Below are 22,435 nucleotides of genomic sequence, written 5' to 3' on the forward strand. Positions count from 1 at the left end.
AAACGTATTGATTAGGAGTAAAACCTATTTAACCCCTTAAGGACCAAGCTTCTGGAATAAAAGGGAATCATGACGTGTCCCACACGTCATGTGTCCTTAAGGGGTTAAAAATAGGCTTTTCTCCCAGCTGTCAGTCAATGCTTCGACGTGCCAAGGCATTGGCTGACAAGAGAACGCAGAAAAGACCTCCTTCTTGTTCTAAATGACTTTTGCATAAATTACTATTTTCAGCCAATGAAAATCGAGGCATGTCTTCTGTAGTGTACGCAATACTCACAGGAAGGCTAGAGCCCATCTGTGCTCCTCTCCCTCCCTGTAATAAATAAATGCTCCTCCAGCCCATGCCAGCCAACCTTCCTACGCACTGATAACCCCTTCACTGCCAGTCCCTGTCAGAAAAACCCCCTACCCACTGTTAACCACTTCCTGTCAGCCAACCTCCCTACCCACTGTTAACCACACTGTTAACGACATGCAACCACATGAGCAGAATATTTGATCAAAGTAAAGATTAAAACAGGTACTTCTAAAGCAAATGTTTACACTATTTAGGGAAAAAAGCATTTAGTGACACTAGGTTTACTGCTAATGGGAAAAAAAGATATGCAATTTTTTACCTATACAGTTCCTTTAAATGAAAGTGTCCCTCTTTGACCATTTGAAATGTTGGTGCCATGGTGGCACCCGGTCAGTGCAATTGTTTGGCCACGCCTGATCAGCGCGGTCACACTGTGAAATTACAGGGAAACGTACCTGATTTTCGGCAGATTGACGCCAACTCTGCGCACACTGCAGCACGGAACGGACTAGCGTTCTGTAAGATGCCGGATGCTCCAATACTCTACTCATCAACACGCACGTACATTTTGGAGTCACTTGGTCTGTTTAGACCAATCATTACTTTCCTAGGGTTATACAAACCCAAATGTGTCTTTTATCTGTGCCCTGCAGTGGTTTCTACTTGCTGGTTATCAGAGAGTGCCTTCTTATAGTTATTCTTCTAGTATTTTGACCGTGGATAGTTCTTGAAAATCCCTGATTCTGGTATCATTAACCTTTTGGCTTTGTCTATTTGTTATTGTCTCTCTATGTGTCCCTGACCTCGGCTTGTTTCTGACCGTTCTCTTACGTTCAATTTAGCCATTCTAAGGATCGTAACATGTTTATCTCGAATTTGCATTTTTTCCGTGTTAAACTGACTTCAGCATGTTGGACCACAGTATTGTCTTGACAGTCGGAAGATTTAAAGGGACACTGTAGGCACCCAGACCACTTCAGCTCATTGAAGTGGTCTGGGTGCAATGTCCTATCACCCTAAACCCTGAGCATTTAATTATTGCAGTTTTTATAAAGGCTAGGTCTACGTCGACAGGAGAGGCGCGTGAGCGGAGCTGAGATACATTGGCGCTGGACCAAGGTAAGTGGCAGAAAGGGTTAGGGTTATTTACCCCTTATGCACCTCGGGGGGGGGGGCGGGGAAACCTTGACAGAGGGGGAAGCTACAGTGCCAGGAAAACAAGATTGTCTGTGCTGAGATTGTCCATTGGGAACATGGTACTTTCTTAATTTGCCTGCTGCTGTAGTTTCTAGACATGTGTAATTTGTTTTGGTCCGAAAATGAATTTGGACGAATTTCGGGAAATTCGGACATTCGGTTATTTACGAATATCCGAAGTGCCGAATTGCCGAGGTCCTGAAGTTCCGAAATAACCGAATTTCCGAAGTGTCGAAGTGCCGAAGCACAGTATTGCCTAAGTACTAATATACTTACCCAGTGAAAGTAGAAGAATGTTACACTGTATACAATTTTAAATAAAAAGTATGCAAACATAGCCAGGATTCACCTGTGAGCATTTGCAACACTTACAACAATCAAGTAACACACATTCATATAAAATGTAAGTTACTTGGCCAGTCAGTGTAATGACAGGAATGAATAAGTAGATAACTCCCTAATTCCCACGGAATTAGGGAGCTATCTACTAAAAGGCTGAAATACCTAAATTGGTCTTTCAGCCAAATTTACTAATACTAAGTAAAGATTACTTAGTATTAGTAAATTATGCCCCTACTCGCTATACCGCGAGTAGGGTCATGTCTATTAAACAGTCACTGTTTAAAAAAAAAAAGGCCTATTGCCCTCCCCCCCGCCCCCACCCCTGAGCGGTAGGTGGGTGCCCTAATGTAAAATAATGGGGGGACCTATTGTCCTCCCCCCGGGCACCCACCACTGAGCGGTGGGTGGGGGCCCTAAATCAGAATAGGGGGGGACCTAATGTCCTTCCCCTGGCCCCCACCCCTGAGCGGTGGGTGGGGTCCCTAAATACTAATAAGGGGGGGGACCTAATGTCCTCCCCCCTTGCCCCCACCACCGAGCGGTGGGTGGAGGCCCTACAGTAAAATAAGGGGGGGGACCTTATGTCCTACCCCCTGGCCCCCACCCCTGAGCGGTGGGTGGGGTCCCTAAATACTAATAAGGGGGGCTAATGTCCTCCCCCCTGGCCCCCACCACTGAGCGGCGGGTGGGGGCCCTAAAAAAAATGTCCCGCCCAGGTGACTAGGGGTCCCCAAACCCCTAGTCACCCCCTCCCCCCCAAAAAATAATGATCCCCCTACCTACCCCCCTCACCCTAAAAATAATGAGGGGGGTAGAACCTGTAAAAAAAAACTAAGAACCTGTAAAAAAAACAAAAACCTAATGTCCTCCCCCCTGGGCCCCACCCCTGAGCGGTGGGTGGGGTCCCTAAATACTAATAAGGGGGGGCTAATGTCCTCCCCCCTGGCCCCCACCACTGAGCGGCGGGTGGGGGCCCTAAAAAAATGTCCCGCCCAGGCAGGGGTCAAGTCCTGGGGAAAAAAGTGTGGGAACTAACCCAAGATTCCGCCTCCTTCCCCCCCCCCCCCCTTAAAAAAATTGCACTCCTATGCATATAGTGCAGTGCAGGGTGTGTATAATAAATTTAGTGTGTTTGTAGTGAGTGCAGAGTGTGTATAATGAATGTAGTGTGTTTGTTGTGAGTGCAGTGTGTGTATAATGAATGTAGTGTGTTTGTAGTAAGTGTAGAGTGTGTATAATGAATGTAGTGTATTTGTAGTAAGTGTAGAGTGTGTATAATGAATGCAGTGTGTTTGTAGTGAGTGCGGATTGTGTATAATAAATGTAGTGTGTTTGTGGTGAGAGCAGAGTATGTATAATGAAGTGTTTGTAGTGAGTGCAGTGTGTATAATAAATGTAGTGTGTTTGTAGTGAGTGCAGAATGTGTATAATGAATGTAGTGTGTGTGTAGTGAGTGCAGTGTGTATAATGAATATAGTGTGTAGTGAGTGCAAAGTGTGTATAGTGAATGTAGTGTGTTTGTAGTGAGTGCAGTGTGTATAATGAATGTAGTGTGTTTGTAGTGAGTGCAGAGTGTGTATAATGAATGTAGTGTGTTTGTAGTGAGTGCAGAGTGTGTATAATGAATGTAGTGTGTTTGTAGTGAGTGCAGATTGTGTATAATGAATGCAGTGTATGTAGTGTGTTTGTAGTGAATGTAGTGTGTTTGTAGTGAGTGCAGAGTGTGTATAATGAATGTAGTGTGTAGTGAGTGCAGAGTGTGTATAATGAATGCATAGTCTATATAATGAATGCAGAGTGTGTATAGTGAATGTAGTGTGTTTGTAGTGAGTGCAGAGTGTGTATAATGAATGCAGCGTGTATAATGAATGCAGTGTATGTAGTGTGTGTGTAGTGAATGCAGAGTGTGTATAATGAATGCAGAGTGTGTATAGTGAATGTAGTGTGTGTAGTGAGTGCAGTGTGTACAGTGAATTTAGTGTGTTTGTAATGAGTGCAGAGTGTGTATAATGAATGTAGTGTGTTTGTAGTAAGTGCAGATTGTGTATAATGAATGCAGTGTGTGTGCTGGATTATGTGTGTGTGTGTGTGGGTGGGTGGGTGCTGGATGATTGTGTGTGTGTGTGCTGGATGATGTATGTGTGTGTTGGATGATGTGTGTGTGTGCTGGATTATGTGTGTGTGTCCTGGATTATGTGTGTGTGCTGGATTATGTGTGTCTGTGCTGGATTGTGTGTGTGTGTGCGCTGGATGATGCAGTGCAGTGCAGGGTGTGTATAATAAATTTAGTGTGTTTGTAGTGAGTGCAGAGTGTGTATAATGAATGTAGTGTGTTTGTTGTGAGTGCAGTGTGTGTATAATGAATGTAGTGTGTTTGTAGTAAGTGTAGAGTGTGTATAATGAATGTAGTGTATTTGTAGTAAGTGTAGAGTGTGTATAATGAATGCAGTGTGTTTGTAGTGAGTGCGGATTGTGTATAATAAATGTAGTGTGTTTGTGGTGAGAGCAGAGTATGTATAATGAAGTGTTTGTAGTGAGTGCAGTGTGTATAATAAATGTAGTGTGTTTGTAGTGAGTGCAGAATGTGTATAATGAATGTAGTGTGTGTGTAGTGAGTGCAGTGTGTATAATGAATATAGTGTGTAGTGAGTGCAAAGTGTGTATAGTGAATGTAGTGTGTTTGTAGTGAGTGCAGTGTGTATAATGAATGTAGTGTGTTTGTAGTGAGTGCAGAGTGTGTATAATGAATGTAGTGTGTTTGTAGTGAGTGCAGAGTGTGTATAATGAATGTAGTGTGTTTGTAGTGAGTGCAGATTGTGTATAATGAATGCAGTGTATGTAGTGTGTTTGTAGTGAATGTAGTGTGTTTGTAGTGAGTGCAGAGTGTGTATAATGAATGTAGTGAGTGCAGAGTGTGTATAATGAATGCAGAGTCTATATAATGAATGCAGAGTGTGTATAGTGAATGTAGTGTGTTTGTAGTGAGTGCAGAGTGTGTATAATGAATGCAGCGTGTATAATGAATGCAGTGTATGTAGTGTGTGTGTAGTGAATGCAGTGTGTATAATTAATGCAGAGTGTGTATAGTGAATGTAGTGTGTGTAGTGAGTGCAGTGTGTACAGTGAATTTAGTGTGTTTGTAATGAGTGCAGAGTGTGTATAATGAATGTAGTGTGTTTGTAGTAAGTGCAGATTGTGTATAATGAATGCAGTGTGTGTGCTGGATTATGTGTGTGTGTGTGTGTGTGTGTGTGGGTGGGTGCTGGATGATTGTGTGTGTGTGCTGGATGATGTGTGTGTGTGTTGGATGATGTGTGTGTGTGCTGGATTATGTGTGTGTGTCCTGGATTATGTGTCTGTGCTGGATTATGTGTGTGTGTGCGCTGGATGATGTGTGTGTGTGTGCTGGATGATGTGTGTGTGTGTGCTGGATGATGTGTGTGTGTGCTGGATTATGTGTGTGTGTACTGGATTATGTGTGTGTGTGTACTGGATTATGTGTGTGTGTGTACTGGATTATGTGTGTGTGTGTGCTGGATGATGTGTGTGTGTGTACTGGATTATGTGTGTGTGTGTGTACTGGATTATGTGTGTGTGCTGGATTATGTGTGTGTGTGTGCGCTGGATTATGTGTGTGTGTGCGCTGGATTATGTGTGTGTGTGTGCTGGATTATGTGTGTGTGTGTGCTGGATTATGTGTGTGTGTGTGCTGGATTATGTGTGTGTGTGTGCTGGATTATGTGTGTGTGTGCTGGATTATGTGTGTGTGTACTGGATTATGTGTGTGTGTACTGGATTATGTGTGTGTGTGTGCTGGATGATGTGTGTGTGTGTGTGTGCTGGATGATGTGTGTGTGTGTGTGTACTGGATTATGTGTGTGTGTACTGGATTATGTGTGTGTGTGTGCTGGATTATGTGTGTGTGTGCTGGATTATGTGTGTGTGTACTGGATTATGTGTGTGTGTGCTGGATTATGTGTGTGTGTACTGGATTATGTGTGTGTGTGTGCTGGATTATGTGTGTGTGTGCTGGATTATGTGTGTGTGTGCTGGATTATGTGTGTGTGTACTGGATTATGTGTGTGTGTACTGGATTATGTGTGTGTGTGTACTGGATTATGTGTGTGTGTGTGTACTGGATTATGTGTGTGTGTACTGGATTGTGTGTGTGTGTGCTGGATTATGTGTGTGTGTGTGTACTGGATTATGTGTGTGTGCTGGATTGTGTGTGTGTGTGCTGGATTATGTGTGTGTGTGCTGGATTATGTGTGTGTGTGCTGGATGATGGGGGGGATGCATTTGCTTTTTAACTTTTATGTGTGTTTTTTTTTTTTTACTTTACTCCCCCCTCCCTGCTTCTTACCTTGTCAGGGAGGGGGGAGATCGCCTGTGTCAGGGTCTTACCTGAGTTGGGAGTCTGTAGCGCAGATATGACGCTCACCCTTGCAGATAGCCACAGGCCGAGGTGGTCAGGTAAGAATTCACCTGGCCTGTGGGTCTGTGCACGGGGGCTGTGCAGGATGCAGTACCAAATTCGCAGGACAGGCAAGGACAGAACCAGCAGGATAGTCGAGGGATAGCCGAGGTCAAAGGATGCCAGAGGTAGAATAAACGTAGTCACAAGCCGAGGTCAAATACACGAAGCAGAATAAACAGGAACACTGGTACGACACAGGAACAAAGATCAAAGACTTGACAATGAGTGCAGGGGGAGGCTGGGTTTAAATACCCTGCTGATGAAGATCAGAGTCAGGTGAGAAGCAGACAAGTCAAGGTGCAGCCCCCGGTGTAGTAGCCAAGCCAGGGTGAACAAGACCGGAATCAGAAGTCTCTGGTAAAGCTGCTGTGGCTCAGAGGTAGAGAGCAGGACTGGGATAGATAAGTACCCCGGTTCAAGTCCCCTGTTGGGAATTCCAGGAGCGACCACGTCTGGCCGTCTGTCTCACAGGTGAGTACCCTGACAGTACCTCCCCCTTCAAAAACGACCTCTGGGCGTAGGTAGGCTCCTCATTGAAACAATCCGTCTCTCCAGAGTCACTCTCAGAATCCGTCGAGTCCCCATAGTGAAAGTCCTCAGTATGGGATCCCTGATTAGCTCGGGATTTTCCAGTACCAGCTTCTGGTACAGCTGACGATCGGTCTAGGTTCCGGGTAGGGGTGACAAAAACTTCCACAACTTCGGAAGGGACAGTGCTCGCAGCTAGCAGTGCTTTTTCGAACACTTCCAAGTCTTTTTTACAGACCGTAGTGCCATTAGAAGCAATGACACAATCCTTAGGTAAATCCTTTTCAAGTGGGCAGGAAGTAGTGGTGGTAATACAGGAAGCAACTTTGGTAGTAAAGGCAGACGACTCTGGAGCAGGAGGTCTAGGAGGGCGAACAGGACAAAGCGTGATGAAGTGTCCACCCTCTCCACAGTAAAAGCACAGACCATGGCTTCTCCTTCGGTCCCTCTCTCCCGGTGTGACTTTGCAGTGGACACGTCCAATTTGCATAGGCTCCTCAGGATCAAGTTGAACACAGGATACCTCTGGAGTTCTCCTGGGAACTGGATTATAAGAGGGTATCACTGGGGTGTGGTGACGTAGACTCCGCGATTTTTTAGTAGGTGGAGCTGGCTTGGGCTTAGTGATCCTGCACTGTGAGTCCAAAGCAATAATAAAGGACTCCCAGCTGACAAGGACAGGGCTCTTCCTCTGCAACATTTGGTAAGACCAAACTTTAATGCGTCCAGACAACAGGTTGATAGCCGCTCTGACCCTGATGAAATCCGTGGCGTAAGTTCGAGGCTTTAAAGAGAACAATACCTCGCAATCCATCCTGAATGACTGGAAGGACGTGTAGTTACCATCAAATCTGTCGGGCATGATGACAAAGGGTTCCGGAGCTGGATGTACTGCGCCTTTAAGAGAAAAAAGTTCCTGCTGCAACTCCGAAACAATCTGGGCCAGGCTGGACACTTGCTGGAGTGAGGGTGAGCACATTTCTGCGGACTCCATATTGGTCAAGTCTTTTGTCAGGGTCTTACCTGAGTTGGGAGTCTGTAGCGCAGATATGACGCTCACCCTTGCAGATAGCCACAGGCCGAGGTGGTCAGGTAAGAATTCACCTGGCCTGTGGGTCTGTGCACGGGGGCTGTGCAGGATGCAGTACCAAATTCGCAGGACAGGCAAGGACAGAACCAGCAGGATAGTCGAGGGATAGCCGAGGTCAAAGGATGCCAGAGGTAGAATAAACGTAGTCACAAGCCGAGGTCAAATACACGAAGCAGAATAAACAGGAACACTGGTACGACACAGGAACAAAGATCAAAGACTTGACAATGAGTGCAGGGGGAGGCTGGGTTTAAATACCCTGCTGATGAAGATCAGAGTCAGGTGAGAAGCAGACAAGTCAAGGTGCAGCCCCCGGTGTAGTAGCCAAGCCAGGGTGAACAAGACCGGAATCAGAAGTCTCTGGTAAAGCTGCTGTGGCTCAGAGGTAGAGAGCAGGACTGGGATAGATAAGTACCCCGGTTCAAGTCCCCTGTTGGGAATTCCAGGAGCGACCACGTCTGGCCGTCTGTCTCACAGGTGAGTACCCTGACAGCCTGGTGGTCCGGTGGAGGGTAGCAGCCGCTGCACACAGGGGCCATCACACGCGGCGTTCTTCTCCAGCTCTCTCAGCTTCAACTCTCGCGAGACTCGCCTGTGCGGAGCGTTGCCATGGTAACCCGTGGCAACGCTCTTACAGCTGCGGGTCTCGCGAGATTTGAAGCTGAGAGAGCTGGAGAAGAACGCCGCGTGTGATGGCCCCTGTGTGCAGTTAGCAGGGCAGGTCCTGCAGGACTGGGAACGGCGTTCCTGCTTTGGAAAAAGTGCAGGAACGCCGTTCCCATGCGTTCCTGCAGGACTCGAGCCCTGCGCCCAGGTGACTAGGGGTCCCCAAATACCTAGTCACCCCCCCCCCAAAATAATTATCCCACCTACCCCCCTCACCCTAAAAATAATGAGGTGGGGGGCCTTTAACTAAGAACCTGTAAAAAAAAAGCAAAAAACTTACTATGTTTTCTTTCTTCTAAAATATTCTTTTTTCAGCCCCAAAAAAGGGCAAATAAAAAAACATAATAACCGACGCAATAAAAAAAAAAAAACTAGCGAAAAAAAATAAAATTCCATCTTCACCCATGGAGGGCTCCGCGCAGACTGAGCTCTGCAGGGCAGGGGAATGCTTATAAAGCCTTGCCCCGCCCTGCAATTAGGCTCAGAGCACTCTGATTGGTGGGTTTAAGCCATCCAATCAGAGTGCTCTGACAGGTAAATGAAGAGACTGAAAGGTAAGTCTCTACATTTACCTGTCACATCACTCTGATTGGTTGGTTTGAAATCCACCAATCAGAGTGCTCTGTGTAATTTTACACAGCGTGGGAAAGTTCTTTGGAATTTTCCCACGCTGTGTAATTTGACTAATAACTCTCTGATTGGTGGATTAAGTAACCAATCAGAGTGCTATGAGTCAAATTACAAAGCGTGGGAAAATTCCAAAGAACTGAGCGGCAGGTGGGGGCCCTTAAAAGTAAGATGGGGGAGACCTATTGCCTCCCCCCTTGGCCCCCACCCCTGAGCGGCGGGTGGGGGCCCTTAACAATAAGTGGGGGGAGACCTATTGCCTCCCCCCCTGGGCCCCACCCCTGAGCGGCAGGTGGAGGCCTTTAAAAACAATAAGGGGGGGGGCGTGGCTTGGCGCCGGACGAGAATGGCCGCCTAAACCTCGCGCTCCGCTCCTGCCTGCCCAAAAGCACAACTTAACAGCACAAACTGGCACCCATGGGACGCACCAGACGGTCCCAAATGACCCCCTCCACCCCGAGAACCCAGGGGAACAGCTCCCACCCCTCGATTAGGAGTTACCTCCACACGCCGGGCGACTTGCTCCCACAGGAGGAGGACTCCAACATGGCGCCCTCGCCAGGCTCCACGATGTCGGAAGACGGCCCCAGCATGCGAGGAAGCACACCGGCCCCACAAACACCGGACTGGTATACCCTCTTTACATCCCTGCCGAAAAAGGAGGATTTCCAGACCCTCATTGAGGAGGTTAGATCCACCCTGCGCACCGAAATTTCGGCCCTCGGCACCTCCCTCAAGGCACTGGAAGCGAGGGTGCAAAATCTAGAAACCCAAGGCCCAGACCTGCATTGTCCTGCAATAACTGCCACTACAGCACAAGCCAAGCAACTACAGGACCTGCGGCTCCACGTGGAGGACCTGGATAACCGCGGCAGACGGCACAATATCAGGGTAAGAGGCTGCAGGGAGTCAGAGGCCCCAGAGGACACCAGGGCCCTCCTAGTGCCACTTTTCAATCGTATCCTAGGCCGGCCCAGGGAAGCCCGCATTCCAATAGACAGGGCTCACAGGGCATTAAGGCCCAAACCACCCCCGGGCGCCCCCCCCAGAGATATAATTTGCCATATACCTGACTTCCAATTAAAGGAGGACATCATGAGGAAAGCTCGCGCAGAACGCTCCTGGAGGCACGAGGGACAGGTGGTCGAGCTATACAACGACCTCTCCCACCTCACCCTGCAGGCCCGGAGGGCACTACGACCCATAACCGCCATGCTACAAGAAGCCCAAATCCGATATCGTTGGCAATTTCCCTTTGCCCTTACGGCCCGCCGGGGCAACACTGAAGCCACGATCCGCACGCCGCAAGACACCCAGGCTTTTCAGGAGGCGCTCGGCCTCCCACAAATTCCCATCCCGGACTGGACTAATTGCCCGGTCAATGAACGCTCCGCAGGAAGACCTGTTGGCCGCTTCATACCACAAGGCCCTGACACCGACTTCACCCCCCCCCAGCAAGCAGCACCTGAGGAATAAAGGGGACACTACCTACTCCCTACCACTCAAGATCAAGGATTGAGCTACGCATCAAAGGATCCGACCTACCCACCTTCGTTAGACATCAAAGTACCCCCCCCCCCCCCACCCCACTTCCAAGACTTTTTCATTCTGACCAACCCCCCCACGCATTCTCTGCATGACCCTCTGGACACTGGACTTCATCCTGCTCCACCACCCCACCTGGACTGCCCCGATGATCTCACCAATGCCCAATTGGGCCCTGCAACTTGGGCGTCTGACTCACCGCACCGAGCACCTCTAGACGGCCCATTGCCCTAACATTGCCAATACTGGCTCTTCCCACACCCCCCATGGCGGGCTGGGGCACAAACACCCGGAGACTGAGTCCCATTTTCACGCCGGAGCCCCTACCCGGTGCATTCCTGGACTTCCGTGGACTGCTGCTCTAACATCGCTCTGAACACCCTCTCGTAGAATGCGATGGGAGAATGTGACCAACGGTGCAAGTATATTACAGGGGATCATGGACACTGCAAACACACCACTAATCACACACACCCCATGAGACACAACACACAGCAACAACAACTTACTCACCCTTTGCTACATAGACCTACAATAGCATGACACACATCCACTCACCACACTTTTGCACACACTTTCAGGAACACTGACACTAGGGGGTCAGGACACCGACACCTTGAGTCGCAATGGTTTCAATGTCTCACTGCTAATGCCAATGTTTTTTATCTCTGTCTTAACCTATGTACTTTCTTGAAAATGTAACATTTGCCCAAATAACAGCTCTAGGTTTGTTCACCGATACGAGACAACTGAACCTGCCTGACGAGAGGCCTGGAACAACACCACACAGTGCAAACGAACGACTAAGCTGACACCAGGGTGGGCAGGCAGACCACACAGGAGCATACAGGGACACGCAGACGACACTGTACGTACAAAGCAACGGGCTCAAGACGACCATACTAGAGACACCTAGACACCCACAAGACACACACGAAAGGCAGACGCACCGACGTAAGCCATAACTCTACCAACACGAGACAGCCTAAGCTAACATAGTGTCAAGGCGAAAACCCAAAGGGTAAGAGGCGAATAGGCACACGTTTCCCCCTCCCCTCCTCCCCCTCATACCCGACTGGACACTCTCTGACAGGACACGCCCCCCACGACGCACACCCCAACTGACGACGGAGGGCCATCTCACCACCCGACATCACTCTGTATGGGCATGCTTGATGTGCTTAATCTGTTCAATCTGCTCGCCTAGCATAAACTGCCTGAAATGTTTGAATTGTTTGTATTGTTTAAAATGTTACTTAAATTCTTCCTGGGAATGCAACTGTCTAAGGATATATGTTATACTGATGTAGCCGAAAGTCCCCACCTAGCCCCACCCCACTCTCACGCCGCTCGAGGCACGAGACAAACCATCAAGGGGCTGAAGCGGATGCCTGCTCACACACTACACAGACCGTTTCCGCTCCCTCCTATGATCCTACCCTCCATGGGTGCCACATCAATTTCCACCACAGAGCTACTGGGCAGCAGGAGACGGATGAGGGCCGACTGTGACCCACCTCTCACCGGGAAGTCACTAGTGGGCGACCACCCCTCACCCGACGCTACCAACCCCACGGGTGCACTGCCAACAAACCTGTGAGGCGGACACACGGGACAACGTCCCCGGACCTCCGCCTCCCAGCGGCACATTACCCCTACCTACTGTCGCCTTAGCGACCCAATCACACTCACTAACCCACACACCCCACTCCACTGCTCCCTCCCTTCCTCTCCCTTAACACCACCCAACCCGGGTCCGAGGGAGACCCAGCGGCATGGGTTCGCCCCCCCGCGCTCCCCGCGCCCCCGGCGCAGGCAGAAAGGACAGCAACACCATCAACCTCTACACGATCAACGCAAGGGGCCTCAACTCCCCACACAAGCGGGCCAGAGCCCTACGGGAGATCAGGGCGCTGGGGGTATCGGTTGCCTTCTTCCAGGAAACCCACTTCCACGCACCCCAGGCCCCTAGGTTCTCCGACAGATACTATCCCACTGGACACTTCGCCCACAACCCCTTGAACAAATCCAAGGGAGTGGCCATCCTACTCTCGGCGGACACTCAGTTCCATCTGGAGGCGGAGATAAAGGACGCGGAAGGCAGATACCTTTTCATCAAAGGGAAAATAGGCGAATCGAAAATCACCCTGGCGAACCTCTACCTCCCGAACAAGGGACAGAAGAAGTTCCTAACCTCTGCCCTAAGAACCCTAGAAACGTTCGGAGAAGGCACCGTCATAGTTGGAGGGGACTTCAACGCCCCCCTGGACCCCAGAATCGACACGTCGAAAGGCACCTCCACGATACCGGACCATGTCCTCCGGGGCATGAGGTCCCTCCTCTCCGACCATCAGCTCGCAGACTGCTGGCGCATTCTCCACGATACAGAAAGGGACTACACATACTACTCGACACCACACAACTCCTACTCGAGAATAGACTACTTCTTCGTCCAACACAGAGACCTGGACACACTGAGATCTGCTCGCATAGCACCCATGACCTGGTCGGATCACGCACCAATACTCTTGACCATCGATAACCCCAGGCCCTACAAATCGCAATGGACGTGGAAACTTAATGAATCCCTCTTGGATGACCCAATAATACAAACGGAGGTGCGCACCGCTCTGGAGCACTACTTCCTCACCAACAAGCCACCTGACTGCACATTGCCCACCATCTGGGAAGCGCATAAATGCGTGATCAGAGGAATTCTCATTAAACACGGTACCCGCCTGAAAAGACAGCGCGCGCAAGAAATCTCACACCTCATCGACCAAGTAACCCAACTAGAAACGCGACACAAACGCACCCTCGACGACGCTACCTACAAACAACTCCTAGACGCCAAAGCGGATCTCAACACACGTCTCACATCGAAGATTCAATTCCAATTCCAACTCGCGAAGAAAACGTTCTATGAATTCGGGAACAAGAGCGGCAAACTACTCGCAAGAGCGCTGAGAGCACGGAGACTAAAGAGCCATGTCCAACGAATCTCCCTGAGGGGACAATCCCTGCTCACACCAAAAGCCATTGCGGAGGGATTCAGACAGTATTACTCCTCACTGTATAACTTGCCCGCAAACCCCATACGCAGCACCACATCAGAAGAGATCTTTGCAGCACGACAAAAAGCATATATTACACAACACATGACAACTAAGCTCCCGCCCGGAACCATATCCGCCCTAGAGGAAGATATCACGAGCGAAGAAGTATGCTTAGCCATTAAAAAGGCAAAACAGGGAAAGAGTCCGGGACCGGACGGATACACGGCAAAATATTACAAGATGTTCGCAGACGTTCTTACCCCACACTTGCTCACCCTTTACAACTCCATACAAAACGGAGGCACAATGGACCCAGCCTCGCTTCGAGCCCATGTCGTGATAATACCAAAGGAAGGGAAGGACCCGTCCTCCTGTGCTAGCTACCGACCGATTTCCTTGCTAAACACTGACCTCAAATTGTTCGCCAAGATCCTGGCCCTCCGCATCCAATCACTACTACCAGACCTAATCCATCCAGACCAGGTGGGATTCGTGGAAGGTCGGGAGGCCAGAGACAATACCACCAAGGTGCTCAACCTGATCCACGCGGCAAAGCAGGGTCCTTCGCCTGCTCTGCTGATCTCAACGGACGCGGAGAAGGCTTTTGACAGGGTCGACTGGTCCTTCCTGCGGTCCACACTGGAACACCTCGGATTGGGCCCGCACATGATGGCCTGGATATCGGCCCTGTACACCAACCCGACTGCCCGGGTACAAGTAAACGGACTTCTCTCCGATCCGTTTGAGATCAAAAACGGCACGAGACAGGGCTGCCCATTGTCACCTCTGCTCTTTGTCATCAGCCTGGAGCCGTTCCTCAATGCCGTGAGATCCCAACCCGACATCTCTGGGATCGGAGGCGGCTGGGGAGTCAGCAAAGTCTCCGCATATGCGGACGACCTCCTGTTCACGGTCACCGAACCACAGCGCTCCCTAAGAGAACTGATGCAGCAATTCGACACATACGGCACTTTATCAAACCTAAAAATCAATTACACTAAATCTGAGATCCTCAATGTGGGATGCCCTCAAACGCTGGTGACCAGCCTACAGACTGACTTCCCCTTCCGATGGTGCACAGAGGCGATCAAATACCTGGGGACATGGCTATCGGCGGACCTCGCGGACACCTTCCGCATAAACTTCCCACCCCTCCTCGACCGGATCACGAAAGACCTGGATTCCTGGCACCTCCCCCACATCACATGGCTGGGAAGGATCAGCGTCCTCAAGATGAATGTTCTCCCTCGTCTCCTGTACCTCTTACAGACCCTACCAGTACATATCCCCAAACCCTTTCTCGCACAAGTCCGAAGGACAATGGCAGAATACGTGTGGCACCGTAGACGTGCGAGACTGAACTTTGCCACTCTCACCAAACCCAAATTATACGGGGGCCTAGGATTGCCGGACCTGGCAAAATACCGGCAGGCGATCCACCTCCAACGGCTGATAGAATGGACACATAACCCGAAAGACAAACTGTGGATCCCGATAGAGGCGAGCTTCTCGCGGACACCCCTCTCCCTCCTTCCATGGCTCCCGAGAGCAATGTCAGGTGAGCTGCCAAAACAACACCCAACACTGAATGTCACAATGTCCATCTGGAGGAAACTGGCACTGCAAAAAGACATGGCTCCGGAGCTCTCACCTCTCTGTCCCGTATCGCACAACCCAAGATTCCCCCTGGCGGAGGACCCCCGCTACACTATGGCGCTGGGACTACCGACCCCCTGCAGATTGAAGGACGTGTACAAACAGGGCTCAATCATGCCTCTGGGAGACCTGGTCCCGAATAACCCGCACACCTGGCCACTCCACTTCAAATACCACCAACTAACGAGGTTTCTGAAGACCACACCCGGACTGGACTCAGCAGCCCGTGCACTCACTACATTTGAGACGGTATGCACGAACCCTCCAAGCCCACCACACGCAATATCGTTCCTCTACCGCATGCAGATCACACCAACCACCGACACACCTCTCCCCTACTTCACTAAATACTGGGAACGGGACCTAGGATACACATTACCAGCGGAACAATGGACCACAGTGTTTACGCTCATACACAAAGCATCCATAGCCACCAAATTCCAGGAAACTGGGTATAAAATGCTATCACACTGGTACAGGACACCTGAGAAGCTATCCATAATGACAACCACCTGCGAACCCGAATGCTGGAGGTGCGGAAAGGAACTGGGATCCCTCTTCCACATCTGGTGGACTTGTCCACTTATTAAACCCTTTTGGACGGCGATCCACGCGGTAATAGTGACCATGACGGATGCGAACATACAACTCGTACCGGAAACCTACTTGCTCCAACTAACATCAATCCCCATATCCGGATTTAAAAGATCAGTGATACCACACCTCCTAAATGCGGCACGTAGTCTCATCCCGAAGCATTGGAAAAAAAACACGGCCCCGACACTGAGAGAATGGCTGGCCAGGGTGGAGGATATTAGGCAGATTGAGGAGCTGATCCTCTCGGCGGCGGGACGCACGCAGCGCTACCTTGACACATGGTACCACTGGCTCCGATGGCTCGCCTCCCCAGCCGGTACCAGAGACGACACGCAGCCCCCCGGAACGGCCGGAAGGCCCCCCCGTCTGACAGGACCAAGCAGGAACGACGGAACACCAGAGACAGGTTCGGACGAACATGCATCTGCCGGCTCCGGGGGCGGGGGGGGCTGGGACGCGGACCCGGGCGCGGGCCCCTGAGGTCCACGCCTCACCTCTCACACCCCAGCCCACTCCAACCCTCTGCCACTCCCCACCATCACTGCTCCCCCTATCTACTACCCCATACCGCCCGTAACCCCCTACCGGAGCGACGACTCCAAGAAAGAGAGCCTCTCTGAATACCAGACACACATGACCCACTCCCTCACCTAGACGAGGCCAGCACATACCACATCCCAAGCGGCTCCCAGGGGCCCCATCGGGGACCCCTGACAAACACACACTACAGGCCTCCAGTGACGGGCCCCCAGACACGCACCACAAAATGACCTACTACCCGAGGACCTCCAAGCCCACTCCCTCATGCGCCAAGCTAAAGCGACTGGAGGGATACCTCGACCCACATCTCCCTGCTGCCCACAGGCCGCCCCCCATTCGTTTTAGATGGAACTCACATTTTCGCCACAACTAGAACTGGCATACATAATGACATCACCTGACTAAATTTGGTGCTGTGAGCTTAGGGTATTCTCTGTTCTACAGTCATTTAATATGCTTGACCATGGAAATGTAAACCTACACATTATCCCTGAAGCACATATCTGCCTTCACTAATGTATGTACAAATACGCAACCAGGGCACTGTTCCCCACGGCTCACACTCGCTACAACCTCATTCGACCTTAGGCTGCTGTCTCTTTAATGATATAAGGCTACAGTTAAACCTGTTAACTATACTAGGAAACGTTTATATGACTAAAACATATGTAAGTTGATTTCATGCCATAATTTTGTTCAAAACTCTGTGACCATCGCACCTGTTGAAGCTGTTGTGGCTATACAGGCAAAGTTGTAATCTTTTATGCACAACAAAATAAAGGGAAATTTGAATCAAAAAAAAAAAAAAAAAAAAAAAAAAAAATAAAAAATAAAAACAATAAGGGGGGAAGCTATTGTTGCCCCCCGGGCCCCCACCCCTGAGCGGCGGTGGGGACCCTTAGCAATAAGAGGGGGGACTATTGCCTCCCCCTGTCCCCACCCCTGAGCGGCAGGTGGGGGCCCTTAACAGTAAGATGGGGGGGAGACCTATTGCCTCCCCTCCTGGCCCCCACCCCTGAGCGGCAGGTGGGGGCCTTTAAAAACAATAAGAGGGGTTTCCTCCCCTGAGCGGCTGGTGGGGACCAAGTTTAAAATCCCCCCCTTTCAGTGACCAGGGGTCCCCGAGCCCCTAGTCATCCCCATTCCCCCAATAAAATAAATCCCTACCTACCCCCCTCATCCTAATAATAGTGAGGGGGGGACAATGAAGAAAAAAAAAAAAAACTTACCATTAGATGTCTTCTTTTTTCTAATATCTTCTTTCTTCAGTCCCAAAAAGGCAAAATAAAAAGCCATGAATCCCGTCGAACTCCCCCCCCCCCCAAAAAACACAACCGCAAACCCTTCACCATTCGAGGGCACGCCGCATACTGAGCTCTGCAGGGTGGGTCAAGGCTTATAAAGCCTTACCACGCCCTGCAATTAGGCTCAGAGCACAATGATTGGTTGGTTTAATTCCAAAGAACTTTCTCACGCGGTATAAAATAACTAACACTCTGGTTGGTTGGTTTAAACCAACCAATCAGAGTGCTCGAAATCATTTACATAGCGTGGGAAAATTCTAAAGAACTTTCCCGTGCTGTATAAAATAACTAACACTCTGGTTGGTTTAAACCAACCAATCAGAGTGCTCTGTGTCCTTTTACACAGTGTGGGAAAGTTCTTTGGAATTTTACACAGCGTGGGAAAGTTCTTTGGGGGCCAGGGGGGGGGGGGGTCCCCCCATTATCTTTATTGCCCCCACCCGCCTCCCAGGGGTGGGGGCTGGGGGGGAGGACAGTAGGCCGGATAGTAGGGTTTTTTTTTTTTTTAAACAGTGAGCAGCCACAGACTGCTCACTGTTTAGTAGACATGCCCCTACTCGCAGTATAGTGAGTAGGGGCATTCGGGAGATTTTAATCTTCTTATGCTATTATGGGGGTCATATTGACCCCCATAGAGTGAGGGAGCACATGGGGGGCTTAGGAAGAATATGTGTCGGTGTGTCACTATGTAAGTCTATGTGTATCTCTCAGTATGTGTGTGTCAGTATGTATGCCTTTATGTGTGTATGTCTGTTTCAGTATGTGTGTCTGTTAGTATGTGTGTATCTGTGTCCTTTTGTATCAGTCCATGTGCTTGTGTCTGTGTGTGTATTCCTGTGTGCGGGCTTTGAAGCCGTTCCTTTTGGACGGGCTTGGAGGCGAACCCCCGGGGGCCCAGATCCTGAGCTGAGTTAGGGGCCCCAAAATTTCTGATGGTGGCCCTGATTACTGCATTGCCTTTCTCTGTGCGATGAGGTTGTGTTTGAGATGCATGCTGATCATGATGTGTGTAAGGTGCTGAGGCATCAGATCTGAGGCATCAGATCTCCATCTCTGTACCAGCTTGTCACAGCTATCCAATGCTGGGGTGTTTTCTGTAAATATATTACTGGATGTCTCATGATTTACATATCCACCAGTTTCTCAGTATATGCTGTGATTGGAAGGTACGGGAATACACCTAACCACCAATGTTACCCTATAGGAAGGGGTATCCGATTGCAGTGCCATGGTTCCATTCTACGCCTTAGACAATCAACAATAAAGAGTCCAGCAATAGCCAACAGCAACTGTATAAAGGGACGGCGATGTAAAGCATATGGCATCCTTGCATAGGGGTCAGAAAAGCAATATATAATGTGTGTGGATGCACTAAATGAGAAATGGGGAAAATGTGAAATTATGGATAGACAAACCTAACAAGCATTGCAAAATTGCTCTAGTGATAAAGAGACAAAAAATGCAATAGGCGTGGGTTAAATTTAAAAGAAGGAAAGATTTTTAATATTTTAAGTCTCTGAATGCCCGAGGAGAGGTCCAAAAGCAACATAGTGTTAATTCTGCCAATATATTAAGTGGAGGTACCCAAAACCAGGAAGCTATATAATGTAGGCACTGTTTGTTCTTATTTACAGAAAACAGATATGTGAAATAATTACAGTTATAATGAAATACAATAAACCTGCATTGAATCACATTTTATTGTGTTTTTTAACTTCGCTCAGAGAACACTATTCTAGGTATCATATTTGTATTGATATGCTAATTAAATTTGGACTTGCTTTAAGTAAAAAAAAAATGATTATGCTAAAATAATAATAATCGTATTGCTCTATTTCACACTTTATTTTTATTTTATTCACACATTATTTTTAGAATGAAGCCTGTTGAGAATACAGTACTTTCTTGTACATTCGAAATTACAATGTTCACTATAAAGGAAACCAGAACACTCCTGATACCCACTGACGTTTGGACACCATGGATTGTCTGCTAGCACTTCCTCTCCAAGACTGGATCAGCTACCTCGGCTCTACCAGACTGATCTGTGTCGTGTGCCACGAAAACCACTTCAGTTTACGCAGCTTTATATTGCTCTAGCACACCTTGTGTATGTAAAGGGGAAAAAAAATAAAATTCAGTTGTCTTCCCTTTGTAAAAACGTAATGTTATTGCATTGCTGCTTAGTGTAAATAAATATAAAGTTTTAGAAAAACAGCAAAAAAAATAAAAAAAATAGATGGTTTTGGATAAGTCTCTGGACCATAAGAGAAGTCAAGTACAATGAGCAAACAAAGACGTGCAGCCAGAGACATGGTCAATTAAGGTAGACCTACCTTATGTTCAAGTCACTTATTTAATTTTTTTTGTTCAAAAAAATTTACTAAGTCTCTTGGTTAAAAATAATCAATACAAACTGTAGAACTTAAAATGGTCACGTAGTTGTTAAGTGTCCTGATAGCATGGCACAATTCACACAATTCACAATTTTGTAATGGTACCATGTATCACAGTAACTGAGCATTCAGAGGTTGACTGGTTATGTAACTTTACATGCATGACTTGTAATTATAAGGCACCGCAACCTTATCGTGTGTTTGGAATTACATATGATATAACTGGACCAGCTCTTACATGGTGTCTTAATGTCACAACAAGTTATGGTGGACCATCTACGATAACATCAGAGTTTACAAGTATGACTTATCTTAACTACTTAGCAAACGAGATGCATGAATATTAGATGATTATTCTTATATACTAAAATGCTGCTGTGATGTGTGATTCTAGCCATCTTTGAAGGAGTAGGAAGAAAGACTCAGGAATAATTGCTTAGGTTTAGCTCAACGTTCCCCTGACCACCCATCTGCTGATGCAAAATATCCCTTGGTCTGTAAAAAACAATATCTTTAAAACAATTATGCAGAATAAGAAATGTAATACACAAATAAGCTACCAACCCTCAGGTATTTAAATAAGGACATCTAAGAAAGGTGAAAGCTGTGTAGACGATGTGCCCAGAGTAAAACCTGGGACAATCTAGAACTATTTTTGTTTCGCTTCTGAAAGGTCCAGACTCATGCAGGGAAAGTTATAAATTCAAATTCATAAACTGAAAACTCCCAGACGGACAATACGCCTACCTTGCACTATTGAAATTACTATTGAACTACCATTTTGATGAACGTGTCATACCGCAGAGAAATAATTTTGTTTAAAATCCTTGGAAGCATATCATTTCTGCGACCATGGGAGTATCTCCTCCTGTTTCAATTTAGTATAGACCTACCACTGATTGCATCTTCTTATTATATTTTTGTTCTCTAACAAAATAAATATATGCAGGCGATGGAAAGCCTAGCAACGGACGACACTCAACACCCAACATCTCGAAAATTAGAACAAAACAACAGGATGTTTTCGGGAATGTCCAAAATAGATATGTGCAGCATTTCGATAGCCTCAAAGCCTAATATGACTGCTATTTTAATAGCGATGAGGGAGAACCATTAGGGCCCAGAAAAAAAACTCTTCTTTGGGTTCATTTTTCATTAGAAAATTCATTAAATTCATTTACACTCCAGTGTAAAATACAGTCTGTTTCATTTCATTCATTTCTTAGACATTTCTTTGCTAAGCCCGTATAATACTTTCCTTTTGTTCAGAATCCTACAATGTAGGACAACGAGTCCCTTGGTGCTCTACCCCAGCCTGTGTGGCGAATCAGAGACTGAATCATCGCTTGCAGATTTTGAAACAGATACTGAAAAATGATGAGGACACCAACAGTGAAATTAAATACATATTTTAATAGCAGAATCCAAGAACGTACTGTTGGATTGAGCCTGGTTTATTAAATCATTAATGTTCTGTTCACCTAAAGAGGGAATTCCTAATGAGCCCCAGTGAAATCTGCTTCTGAACTTTAACCTTTCGGTCTTTACACAATTACAAGAAAGGTCAGATATTGCAAATTTAGGTCCACGGGCTAAAGTATGTGAACGAGATTGTTTATATTTCAGGTGTTGAAAACATTGTGTATGCCCCTTTTGGTACAAATATTTTCAAAGGACGTTTTGTATGTATGCAATGCCTGTGTAAAACTAAGCGATGTTGCATTTAAAATCTCTGCTGTTTCAATAAAATGCATAATATTATTTAATGCTGTGTTTTATGCCAAAAAAATGACAGGGTGTCCTGTTTTAATCTTTATATGATGTTTTTTGGGGTTTGTTTTGTACTGAACAGCAGAGCATCTTACAGACAAAACAACAGCAAAACACACACAATCGACTTTCTAACGCATTTACATGCTCAGTTATATTCTTGTGTCTAATTTTGAATAAGAGACATTTCATAATCTGAAAAATCAATAATGTGAGTAAAAAAAATAATTAGGAGTCACAAAAACAATTTAGTTCATTGTGCGATTAAATTTATGTTCAAAACAGTACTCGACTCGCCAGAAACACAAATAGATGGATTTTTTTTTGTTTGTTTTGTTTTGTCTTT

At 47.7% G+C, this 22,435-nt stretch overlaps 1 protein-coding gene across 2 annotated transcripts in view; it reads left to right on the forward strand.

Annotated features, from left to right (window-relative positions):
- SAMD12 (sterile alpha motif domain containing 12) overlaps positions 1-20,626 on the forward strand; it is a 362,311-nt gene extending 341,685 nt beyond the window's left edge. Inside the window, exons 5-6 of one of the 2 annotated variants that reach the window (XR_010090690.1) lie at positions 19,799-20,165; positions 20,198-20,626. Coding sequence is in view for 1 of the 2 variants with exons in the window: in XM_063450273.1 (XP_063306343.1) it covers positions 19,799-19,803 (5 nt within the window). In the remaining variant the exon portion in view is untranslated. Of the gene's footprint in view, positions 1-19,798 lie in introns of both variants that reach the window. The other variant, XM_063450273.1, reaches the window with a different exon arrangement.
- Positions 20,627-22,435: the final 1,809 nt, after the last annotated feature.

Source organism: Pelobates fuscus, chromosome 4 (assembly GCF_036172605.1).
Source record: "Pelobates fuscus isolate aPelFus1 chromosome 4, aPelFus1.pri, whole genome shotgun sequence".
Classification (NCBI taxonomy): domain Eukaryota; kingdom Metazoa; phylum Chordata; class Amphibia; order Anura; family Pelobatidae; genus Pelobates; species Pelobates fuscus.